This window comes from Coturnix japonica, chromosome 9, assembly GCF_054131305.1.
Source record: "Coturnix japonica strain WE chromosome 9, WE-NBRP24, whole genome shotgun sequence".
Classification (NCBI taxonomy): Eukaryota; Metazoa; Chordata; class Aves; order Galliformes; family Phasianidae; genus Coturnix; species Coturnix japonica.
In genome coordinates, this window is record NC_140671.1 from 9,400,753 (window position 1) to 9,413,474 (window position 12,722).

Here is a 12,722-nt window from a genome sequence, read left to right on the forward strand (position 1 = left end):
CACATCTCAGGGAAGTATGTTTATAGAGTTGTGGGTGTTGCGTTTCTTATCTGGCGAGAGTGGATGAGAGAGCTGCAGAAAAGCAGGCAAGCATGTCTAATACTGAAACTGTAAAGGAGCAAAGCCAACACCTGATAAAGACAGCGGCGGCTGAATTTGCAGACTTATTAAAAATCAATCCTAGCTTTTATTTGGGAATGAAAAAAATGAGCCATGTGAATATGATGCATGCCTGGAAACAGCAAGGAGGGATGCTAAGAGAGACAAGGGAATGGAGGCAGGCAACAGCTAGCCTGGCCTGGTGTCACTATGTGTGCATATGTGTGCCTAAGGGACACTGAGAAATGGCCTCTCTTTCCACTATGGCGTTTTCTCTAAGACAGACCTTCTATGTGATTGCATGGCTGTGGTGCTTTACCATCCAAAGGGATGACCTGGTAATGCATTGGCACAGGCTGCCCAGGGAGTTGGTGGAGTCACTGTCCCTGGAGGTGTTCAAGGAAAAGGCATGGAATGATGTGGTCTGGGGTGATAGCAGGCATGGGTTGGTGGTTGGGCTGGATGATCTCAGTGGTCTTACCAACCTTAATGATACTGTGATTGCTGGGGTGCAGAGCTCTGGTCTTCCAGGCTCAGAGAGGAACAAATGGAGTTGTGAACGGGGTAGAGAAATCTGATCCTCACCACCCACAAATCTCCGCTCTCTTGTTTTCATTCCTGGCTGCTCTTTGAAAAAGTTCTGGTGTTGAAAGCTGAAATTAAAATGCCCTTCTTCTCTCCATCCCACATTTGCTCCTGAGCTGCAAAGGTTGTCTGCCTCCACGCTGACAACAAAACTGAGATCATGGGCTATTTTCAGATTATATGGAGCAACATTTCCTCCCCATCTTTCCTAGACTTCCTCCTCTCGTTCCACATAACATGCAGATGCAAGGGCTTCAGCAAAAGCTGACATAAGTGTTAGTTTGGAAGAAAACCGAGAAAAATACTGCCTAGTGCAATGGGGGCACTTCCAGTGCTGGAGGTGTGGGGGTGGGATGCGCAGATGCCAGGTGGGGTGCAGTCCCAGATGGCTGGCAGAGAGCAGGTGTAAATTGCCATCTGGTTTATCTCCCCTGTTCTGAGTCACCCTCACAGTGCTGCGTTTGGATGTGCAGGAAATTCTGCTTCGGAGTGACAATATTTGGAAGCATTTCTGATATACTTTGGATTCCATGGGAGATTTAAATCACCTCAGGAACCAGAGTTTATTTTTTTCTTCTCAACACCTGCTTGTTCCTGATTTTTGACAAATATGACATAGATTATACCAAATCTTGTACTTTGTGATTCACAGTGCATGTCTTCTCACTTCACTCCTCGTGGCGTAAGGATTGCGTGATGGTGATGCAATGGATGATCCTGGTCATGCAGTGTGCTGGATGTGTCCCTTCCATTCATTTTCCCTTGTCCTCTTTCCTTTTCCCCCTTTCCCTTGTCCCTTTCCTCTTCCCCCTTTCCTTTTTCCCCTTTCCCTTTCCTCTTTCCATTTCTTCTTTTCCTTACCCCCCCTTCTTTCTCCTTTCCCCTTTTCATTCCCATCACCCTCCCTCTTCCCCTTCCTGTTTACTTTTCCCATAAGCATCCTGTCTGCCCCAAATGCTTTTTGCAGTCGGTGTCATCTAAGAGATAAACCCCATATTAAAAATGTGAAGGAAGTGAACTCTTCTTGCATAAACCATTATGAGCAGTGGGACAATGTCAGTGCTTAAAACCATTTTACGGTTTGGGCAGAACTGAGAGCTATGATCATATTTCTGCTTGAGGGAAAGTGGGTATTTGGGCACAGGATTTGTTGCAGCAAGAGGTTTCATGGTAAAATACACAGCCACAGAGTAGATGGCAAATGCAATTCAGCATTTCTAAGTACAAAGTAATGTACACTGGAAAACAGCCCAGACCCTTTCCTAAACAAACCCAGTGATGGGCTCTGAATGAGCTACTGCCACTCAGCAAAGTGATGTTGTGGATGCGGAGGGCATGCTGAAAACCTCAGCCTGATGCTGAACAATGGCTTAAATGGCCGTCAGGGTTCAAGAGCTGCAAGGGACAGAACGGGACATCTAAACCTCCATAGAAGTGCATGGTGAGATTGCACCCTGAGTCCTCCTTCCACATACAGTGGTGAAGAGGACCCTTAAGGTCCCTTCCAACCCGGGTCATTCTGTGATTCTGTGTGATTCTGTGAAAAGATGCAGAGGAATAGGGCAAAAACGTCTGGAGTGGCATTTATGGGATCAGAGGGAAATAGAAGCCTGGTTCAGGCAGACCCTGAACCACTGTTTCCATGAAAATAAGGTTTTCCACACCATTTCGTATCACTGTTCCTTCTGCTTCAGCTCCTGACCACTGCCTCAGAGCAGCCCAAGTGGGGTACAGCTCTTCTCATGTTCCTGTGTTATAGTGAACAGTGCTTTTCTGTTTCTTATTTCCTGGCCTCGCAGGGAATTACTAGGCTACAATAATTGGTACAAGTGTTATTGTTCTATGGGGACCTCATGACTCCTGCATTTAAATCCCCTGACATGTTCCCCTATAAAGGATTCTCCTGACCTTTTCTTTGTGAATCTTTCACACCTCCGTGGCTTGTAGCACATCTTTGAAATTCAGCAGGAGGAAAAACCCTCCGGCAAGAGAGGAAGCTTCATGAAATTCGTATTCAGATTGGCTGAAGCCTAACCCGTTAAATATCACCTTTTCCTGCCTCTCCCTGATGCTGCTGAGAGAAACTCTGGCAATCCACCAAAAGAATGAAGAACCCAGCCCAAACGTTGTTAGTGCTGCCACCAAAGTGCTGGGAGCAATGGAGATCCTCTGGCAGGGATGTGGAGCACTGGAGGCAGCCAGGAGCAGCTTTGGCACCTGCCCTGTGAGTGCACAGAGCTGCCCTAGTAGAGATTTGAGTTGCACACAGCTCGCGTACCACATCTTGTAGTTCAACCCTAAGCACAGCGCTGAGGAATCAGCATTCAGACCCCCTTGGAGATCGGTGAGGAAGGAGTCGAAGAATTGCACCTGATCAATCTTGCTTTAAGTTCAAAAATCACATTAAGGGAGCATGATTTAGGTGGAAAAGATGAACACCTGGAAGTCGGGAAATGACACATCTATTGCCTGGATGCATTATGGAATTGACCTTTCGTTTCTGACCGCATACGGCGTTCTTTCTGCTGAACTCATTCAGGTTAGATACTGGATATACTAAAGAGAACTGAAGTTGAACTGATGAAGGGAATGAAGAGCAGCACAGTCCCAAAAGTTAATGGAAATGCATGCAGTCCCAGAGCATGTGGGATCAGAGACTGTAGCAGTCAGGGATGGGATGCTGATGCTTGTACGTTGCTGCCATGTGCCACTGATGACACACTCCAGCTGCTGAGCACTGGTCTCCCAGAGGAGCACTCACACTGGCACCTTGTACCCTCAAGAGCATCTACAAGGGAATTAGCCACCTATTTTTAGACAGCTGTGATTCAGCACCGGAAAAAAGATTGATGTCTTTGCTGTGAGCTGGGATGCTGAACTCCAGCAACAGCCTGAGGAAATTGAGCACACCTGATCAGCTGAGCCTGCAGAGGAATTGAGCCCTTTGTGACACACACAGAGCTCAAGTGACCCGTGGAGGGTTTGCCTCCACAGGAGCTGCAGATGTGGATCAGCCCCAAAATCTCCTGCTGTAGTTGTCTGCCAGGAGTCTGCCTGAGGGTGCAAGCCAGATGGGAGCTGCTCAGCCAGTGCTGCTCCAAGTTCTTGGTTTCCCACTGCTTAAGCTCTGACACCCATCTCCCCTCCTTCTCACCCTAAAGCCACTCAGCTGCACCATCACAAAGGTTATGAACCAGCCACCCTCTGCAGCAGAGGGATGAGGCAGCAGAAGAGTGGGAAGCTGCAGCCTGGGGTGTTGCTCATCCGAAGCAATTTTCCTTCCTCGCTCAATTCTTAATCCACTTCCAGCTTGAGGTGCCTATAAGTGCTACCCTCCTGCTTTTGGTGCGCCCATTCAACTCAAGTTCAACAAGTCCGCAGGACAAAGCAGAAGACCCTGAAAGCTGATTTGCATCTGTCAGAGTCGTGCTGAATTTCAAACAATAGCAGTTCAGAATAGGGAATTTAGCAGCTACGGTGTTTCTGTGCTATAAACAAAGGGAAAAAAAATGCTGTGTGCATCAGCAAAAGGCTTTGTATTGTAAAGCACTCCCTTTATGCCCGAGCAGGAGAGAATTCAAATGATTATTGACCCTCCGCTGTAGGAAAGCCGCATTATAATATCTCCAAATCAATAGAGACAAGAGCAGAGCGGCAGAGAAAGGCCACGGCTCTGCAAACTGCAGAAAATTGCATTTTGCTTTGGCCTCTTAAAAAGTTTGCAAAGCATCTATTAGAGGCCCCCAGAGCCTTTTCTTTCTAATTGCCGTGTTTGACAATGCAGTTGCACGGGGGACTGGCGGAAAGACAGATAATGGACCCACTTTAATTGCTTCCCAGTTCCATGAGTCATAACACTTCTGAGATGGCAAAGGGGAAACGTGGCAGTTTGACTGAAGGAGGATCCTGGCTTTTAAGAAAGCTCTGGAGGAACAAATGCTAAACTCAAAGCCAAACTCTTGGAGAGACTGAAGGTTCCTGGTGCTGGATTTTCTTTCATCTTCTGCTTTTGACTGGGACTATTCAATTAGGTTTTAATCATGTTCAGTAGGGGTAGGTAGGAATGGCTGTTCATCTAAGGGGAGAGGGAAGGGGCTGAGGGCAAGGCAGGATGGTTTAGGGTTAAGCTTAGGAGGTCCTTGGTTTGTTCTGCCCAGTGCAGAAGGAATGGAGGGGCAACACTGAGCCCTGCCCTCTGGTGACAATGATAGGGCTGAACAGCAGGGATAGGATGAACAGCATGGAGCTGTGTCAGGTGGAGTTAGGGAAAGGTCCCCAGGGCTGTGAGCACAGCCACGAGCTGCCAGAGCTCAGGGAGTATTAAGACACCACTCTCAGCTATAAGGATTGGGTTTGGGCCATGCTGCATGGGACCAGGAGTGGGACTCTGTGATCCCTGTGGGTTCCTTTGAACTTGGGAAATTCTGTGATTCCACAACTTGTGTTGTGCCATTGGGCCCCTGAACAGGGACATGTTTCCAGCAAATGGACTCAGGCCCCAGCAGTGTTACATCTGGCCTATTTCGGTCTTATTCTATGTGGTTGCTTTAACATGCACCAATGCAAAGTGTTGGGATCTGAGCTGTGCAGTGTGAAGAAGACTGGAGAAAAGCTTTTGGGGATGACTGACAGCAACAGTCTCTAATGGAAAAAGCAAATCTGAGCAGCTCATGAACACCAGGTCCCTAATTAAAGTGCACAGGGTAGCCCTGCTTGTAATTAATTTCCCTATGCTGCTCCACTGGTGGCCGGCTATTGGTGCCACTGACTCACAGCTTCTGGCAGCTGCAGCAGCAGTAGCAGCAATGGGAAAGGAAAGAAGTGGAGCAGGATTTGCTCCTACCTTCTGCTCCTTTGTCCTGAGAGAAGCTGTAGCCTGTCTGGAGTGACTGGAGGAAGAGAAGAGCCCAGTTGTCCAGAGGGGTTAGCACAGGGCAGGGTGGTATTCATATGCATGGCTTGTTTTCTTCTGGCTGCTTCATGTTCTCTCTTTCTCTCTCCATGTGAACATATATTTATTATGCATTTGCCTCTCCTGTCTGAGGCTGGAACAAAAGTGTTGTCATTGTGATTCCTCTCCCACAGGACTGGTGCTTTGCATTCACTCTATTGTGAACATGGCACACATCTGTAAGGTGTGGGGGATGCATCTGGGTCATGGTTGGATATTCCCTGGGTAGGCTGCAGTCCTGGTGCTATTACTGGGTGGGAATCATTGGGGACTCTGAAGCAGTGTGGCGTGGCTGCCATAATACCTGTCACCCCAGTCCCAGATTGTGGAAGAGGCTCCAGAAATGCTTATTCCTCTGCTACAACATTTCATTATCAGCTGGAGTGGAATTGGGTTGGTCGGAGGGATGCTGGCATTGTTTTAATTTCCCAGGAGGTTCCTCTTGGTGTGACATGTCTACAGCAGGGGATTTCAGTTGTCTCATGTTACTTTGCTCCCTACAATGGGACGTGATATGTCAAAACATGACAAGCCAGCCAGAATGTGTCATAATACTGCACTCAACACACTGCCTTCCAGGGAAGCTCAGCAGCTAATAATATCAGGCTCAAATTATCTCTGCTTGCTGAGCTGTTATTTTTCTCCCATGTTAACTGTGATGTATAGGAGTCTCCTGTCTATATTGGACCATTGAATCAGCACAGATTGATTAGCTGCACGTGGTGAATTATTTTGCCTAGGTGGAAACTCAGGCTTAGGATCCCAGACTTTCATGACAAAAGAAGTGACCGCCATCCTGCCTTCTTTGACAGCTTTTATTTTCCTCTTTTTCCTTACTTTGTGAACTCTGGTATTCTACCTTAAAGTGTAATGAGGCATCAAAATGCCTGAACAACATGTGAAGCCTTTCAAGGAAGAGAAATCCTCCCACAGCTGTGGTGTGTGCCTGGGCTGGGACTCCCCAGCGAGAGGGAGGAGAGCATCCCTTTGCCAGAGGTGCTGTGATGAGTTAGGAAGGAGGCACACGTGTCCCTGCTTGCACGTGGAATTGCACAAATGGAGCTTCCCACTGCTATGGTTGCTGCCCGTTCGTTTTAGCTTCAGCATGTGGTTTAGAGAAAGCAATCTAATTACTTGCTTTTAATTGCTGGTAAAGTACTGCTGAAACTGTCCCTGTTTGCAAGTGACTCTTTCTCATGTCCCCTTTCAGAAGCTGGTGTCAGCTGCATGGCTTCTGCCCATCTCTGCCCATCTTCCACACCACCTCCTCCCCCTGCTCCCTCCCCTCCCAAAGCACAATGAATCAAAAGTCAAAATACTTCATTGTGATTCAAGGGCCCATTCAGCCCAGCTCCTGGGAAGGCAGGGGGTCATCACCATGGAAAAACCTTCTTCTCAAGGGCTCTTCAACCCCAGTGGGCTGCCTGCATTCTCGGAATGAGGATACCTACTTCTGCTTTGCAAGGTGTGAGGAATCCCCGAATCAAGCCTTGCATAGGATTTCCTTCAGGAAGAGCACTGCCCTCTGGAAAACACCCTCTTTTCACCTCTTCATCAGTGCCAGAGTTCCAGGGGGGAGGTAGGAGAGAGGAAGGGAAACATGAGTGTGTGGTGCAAAGGTCTGACCGGTGCTGAAGGAGAAGGAAAGGGCACTCTTGGCTCTGAGGCTTCTACAGGCTGTTCTGACCTGTAAGTTATTCTGAGAATCCCCTGCAGTTACGTCTTGCGGAAAGACTGGATCAATCAGAAATTGTTCGTGGAAAGTCACAAAAATCTTACATTTTGAGTGCAGGAAACCTAAGGAGATAGCAGCACTGGGTGGGACACAGAGTGATGTAGTGTAACCCAGGCAGGTGTCTTCCCACAGGCTGAATTGTCCTAAATGCTTCTGTGACAGACAAATAGCCCCAAGGAGCCTGTTGCTTTCCTCACAGCACCCTGGAACCGACTTCACATTAGCTGTGTTTCCAGGACTGATGGTGCAAACATGCAGTGAAGATGGCTTATTTCTCTGACCAGAATCAAATGCTTCCCAGATGTGAAAGGCTGAGGAGGTGCTCAGTATCTCTCACTGTGAGTGTGTATTGCTTTTAACTCTTGCATGGAGCGGTGGAACGGTTTTAATTCTTCATTTTAATTGTTTGGCTCCCCTGGCAATGTGTTGTTTGCGGTTAATGGCAACATGCTGAGAAGGGTGATTTTCAGGCTTATCTGATGAGTTACAAAGAAAAGCGCTCTCCTGTGACCCTGGCTAATTTTCATACTATTTCTGTTGTCCTTTAGGAAGCAAACTGCTGATTTTGGTGCTTTGCTTGAACATCCAGTCAGAAGTGGAGTCTTGCCCTGGAGCGTGTGTGTGCTACAGTGAACCGAAGATTACAATAAGTTGTCAGCAGCAAGGACTGACAGCAATCCCCACAGAGATACCCATCCAGAGCCAGCGCATCTTCTTGCACAACAACAAGATAACCCTCGTGAGGTCCACCAGCTTCACGTCTTGTCGCAACATGACAATTCTTTGGATCCACTCCAACAACATCAGCCTCATTGAGCCTGGAGCCTTCTACGGACTCAACAAACTGGAGGAGCTGGATCTCAGTGACAACACGAACCTGAAGTCTATCAATCCTGTCACTTTCCGTGGTCTTGTTCACCTCCACACCTTACATCTGGATCGCTGCGGGCTCATGGAGCTCTCCACGGGGCTTTTTCGAGGATTGTTTTCCTTGCAGTATCTCTACCTTCAGGATAATAACCTGCAGAACCTGCTGGATGACACCTTCATAGATCTGGCGAACCTCACCTATCTGTTTTTGCACGGTAACAAAATCAAGAGCTTATCAGAGAACGTCTTTCGCGGGTTAATCAACCTCGACCGGTTGCTTCTGCACCAGAACAGAGTCAGCTTGGTTCACCGCCGGTCTTTTCATGACCTTGGGAAAGTGATGACCTTGTATCTGTTTAACAACAACCTGACCGTGCTCACAGGGGAAACCATGGCACCCCTGGTGTCCCTCCAGTATCTGCGCTTAAATGGCAACCAATGGATCTGTGACTGCCAGGCTCGGTCTCTCTGGAATTGGTTTAAGCAGTTTAAAGGGTCGTCTTCAGAGCTGGAGTGCCACCTTCCCCCACACTTGGCAGGGAGAGACCTCAAAAGGCTGCAGAGCTCTGACTTGGAAGGATGCATCGACTCTTTCAATCAGATTCGAACGAGTGTTTTTAGCACTAAGACCAGATCTGGTAAGCTGGCCACCGGGAGTCCTCCCCTCAGCTCCCATGATGGGTCCATGAAGTGCTGCCAGCCAGAAATGGATAAATCTTTTATATACGAAGCTAAAGGCAAGGCAGGTCCTTCTTCCCACAGCAGCCGGCCGTCCTCCAACAACCCTCTCAAGGATAAGGAGAACATGTCCAAAACCAAGTACGTTGAGACGGACCCTTCCAAAAATGGCAGCAACAAGCAGATAAACGATTCCCCTTTTGGGACCTTCCCCAGCATTGTAGACCCTCCATTGACCAAGTTGAGACCAGAGTTTCTAGAGCCTATTGAACCTTCCACAGTCCCAACCAAAAAGAGGCAGGGCTGCTCTAAAAAGAACAGATCAAAGGCCCAGTGCCGCCTTACCCAGCAAGGAAGAAGCTCCACATTACAGCTCAGCCTAAGCCTTTTGATCCCCCCCTTGGTGTGGAGCTTACTGTTACTCTGCTAAGATTAACTCTTTTTCCCGGGTTGATGACACTTTAATACTAGACTTTTGCTGACCTCCATAAGTGTTACAAACAAAAGCAAACTACCATCTTCCCCGAGAAAGCTTTGTTACACAAAACTTAACTGGATGCCTTTATATAAAAACAAAACAAAAAAAAACCCACGAGACAAAAGCAAACAAAACAAAACAAAAAGACAAAACACCGAGATGTACATAATTTATTTGTCCTGATACCTGTGAATTATACCTTTGGTCTTCGGAACTGCACATACTCACAAAGCAGGTTTTGCTACAGCAGATGAGAAAGAAATATGGTTTATTTACAGGAAAAAAACAAACAAACAAAAAGTGTATGAAATGGTCTGAAAAGAATGTCTGAAATCTGTTTGTAACTTGACATCACACTGAACAATATTGCAGGTTCCCATTTGCAGAGGTAATGAATTTGATGCTGTTTTGATCCTATGTTTATGAATATTGCAGGTTTTTTTTCCGTATCCATTCCATCACACCACGTTTACGGGCAGCATTTGTTAAAGAATGCTACCTTTTCCTTCACGAGATTGCAGTATATATAGATATGCATTTTATTTTACTTGTGTACAAGTATAAAGAAAACAAAAAAGATATAAAATAAAGATCTCTTTTTTCCTAAGTGGTTGTCATCTGCAAGGGACAAAGCATGGCTAAAAAGCTGAAAAATTAAAAGGGTGTTGAGTAATACCCGATCTGAAGGCCAGCTCAGCATTGAACATGACAGTAATAAATAAGACATACTCGGCACAGTTATGCAAGCTTTAATTGGTGCCAACAAAGGGGTTGTTTGCACAAAACACTCACTCATGATGCTCCTGCTTCCCTTCGAGCTGTCCCATATGCTCCCCAGACGCCATTCATATTTCAGGATGCTCAGAATAGCAGGGCTTTTTAGCTGGAGCTGAGGACTCCAGGCTTCAGGTAGAGGTGAATAACCCCTAGGAGTCAAATAGGGCCCTTGAAGTATTTATATATACACTTGCAAGACCCTCTGTCACAGGCAGGTGGCATGCAGTGCTAAATGGGAGGACCTTGTGCTCAGGCATTGCTCAGAGAAGAGAAAGAGCATCGTTCCAGGTGTACCCAAGGCCCTGGGAACATGTGCTGGAGGAATATTTGTGCAAGTGAGGCTGAGGGTCTCCAGGCTTCCTGGGCACCAGTGAGGTTTGCAGCACTGGGATTAGAGCTTAGCTTCACAGAAGAGCTATGCATGGAGGAGGGAAGGAGAGAAGGACAACAGCAGGGCCATGGCTTAGTATGAGCCTGGCTGTAGGCATGATGGCTCATGAGGAGGGGAAGGCAGCCATGGGAAGGAGGAAGGCAGGGTGGCTGTGTGGCAGCATGAATCTGGGATCCCAGTAGAGCTCTGTGACCAACACAAGCACTGATTTCTTCAGCTAAGCCAGGCAGGTTTCTCTTCAAATGCATTGCTCAGCCCAAGAGGTGAAGCAAGAATTCAGTGTCCTGTGCTGGGATTCACAAATGCCTTGATACGACCCTGACAATCCCTGTGCCTGAATGCTTGTCCAGTGTGTGTACACACAGGGGAGTAATCAGCACTTTGCTGGCTGCTTTCAGCCATCCTTGCTTGGGTTTGTCCCCTTCATGCCAGTGCTGAAGGTTTTACTGACACATTGCATGCCTGAGGCAGGAGCTGTCCTAATGCACCTGAGAGCATCTTTATGAGTCTTGAGGGGTTCAACTCTACAGCTGAAGCTGAAGTGCAGTAGCAGAGAGCAGCTCAGCCTGGCTTGGCTGCAGGATCAACACCACTTCAAAGCCTGTAGAAAAGTCAGAAGACTTGCTGGATGCTGTGCTGGATGCTGGAGAAACTTCTATGTTTGGGCATAGCCTTGGGGTCTACCGTATGTCTGCTCAGAATGCTTGGATGGATGCCTACAGCTCTACGTGCATGAGGAAACCAGAGGAAGTGGCAAAAGTCAGAATGAACGTGAGCTGATAAAAACAGCTGTGTGTTGTGGCATTTCCCCACGACAACTAAACCAGCCCTGAACAGAACTCAGATCTGGGTTTGTTTGTCTGTCTCCAAATTGGTATCACAGGTACTTTGGCTTTAATGCTTCCTGTGGTTAGCACAGAGCAGACGAGTGCATTACTGTCACTTACCCTGCATGGACTCTGTGTCACTTTATGCCAGCCCAGTGACACTCTTCTTGCTTTCTAGAGTTTGACTCTGCTGTGCTTTCAGTGGCTCATAGGACTATACATTGGCCATAAGCCCAGAAGAATCCCTTGTGCTCATTTCCTAGATTTCCTGCTGTCCAGATGCCAATTCCTCTGTTTACAGGCATTAGAAAGCCATTTGAAAGACGTTCTATTGAAGGAGGGGGATGTGATGGGCAGCAGGAATAGCTGTGGGAAGTTGGACGAGGCAGGCGATGAGCTCTGACATAGGTGAGGTTAGGGAGGGCTCAAAGAGGGCAGTTTCCCTTCTGCTTTATGCTTTGCAGATACAAGACTCCCAGATGTGCCTCGATCTGTTTTATACTCAGATGTCACTCAGTTCAATGGGATTTACACAGTTGGGCTCAGGGCCTTGTTGACTCTTCCCCATATCACGATTCTCACTCTCTCTTTTCTTGCTGTACAAGTCACAGTCAATTTCCTGCTCAAGTGCTTGATGCCATGAGTGAAATCAAGTAAACAAAATCATCTTTGATGGGCAAGAAACCAGACAGGATCTGAGTGTGTCAGAAATGAAGAGTAGGATGTCCTGGGAAGAGTGGGCTCCACATCTCAGAGTGCAGAGCTGCACACCTTTGCACGTTAGTCAGAACCCTGCAGACCCTTGGCAATGCAGAGCCTGGTCTTGAAGATGCATTAAGGATGTGAAGGTGAAGATGTCCACCACCTTCAGCAGTGTGAGGCACTGTGTTTAGGCTCACTTCTCTGACTGCATTTGACTGCGTAGATCCACACTTACCCAGTGCTGACAGCTCCACATTTGTGCCAAAAGAAAAACCTTCTTTCCATGTTTTCAGGTCCATCTGTAAGCACTGCTGAGCTCCAAGCTAGCCAGAGACCTCATTCTTTTTCCCCTTCCCATGCTACCAAGAGAAGTATATTTATCTTCCATCCCTGCCCTCATCCTTTCCTCCCATCCTCATGCAGAGGGCAGGGAGAACTGTGTCTCTGCCTATGGATGGTATCCAAAAGCACACATCCTCATGTGGTCATTTGTCCCGTTCTAAATGAGCGTGCTGAGCCACACTCCAAAGTTTCCTATCTCTCTTATCACGGTGCCAAGCTGTTACATCTGACACGGGCACATTTCATGTAGAAGTGATTTCATCAAAATGGTTTTGAAAGCTTTCTTT

General features: G+C 47.4%; 1 protein-coding gene across 2 annotated transcripts in view; it reads left to right on the plus strand.

The window, feature by feature from the left end:
* RTN4R (reticulon 4 receptor) overlaps positions 1-10,003 on the plus strand; it is a 76,681-nt gene extending 66,678 nt beyond the window's left edge. For both annotated transcript variants that reach the window (XM_085509517.1, XM_015878491.3), the window contains one exon: positions 7,919-10,003. In XM_085509517.1, coding sequence (XP_085365643.1) covers positions 8,143-9,348 — 1,206 coding nt within the window. In that variant the 5' untranslated portion in view covers positions 7,919-8,142 and the 3' untranslated portion in view covers positions 9,349-10,003. The remainder of the gene's footprint in view (positions 1-7,918) is intronic.
* The last annotated feature ends 2,719 nt before the right edge of the window (positions 10,004-12,722 follow it).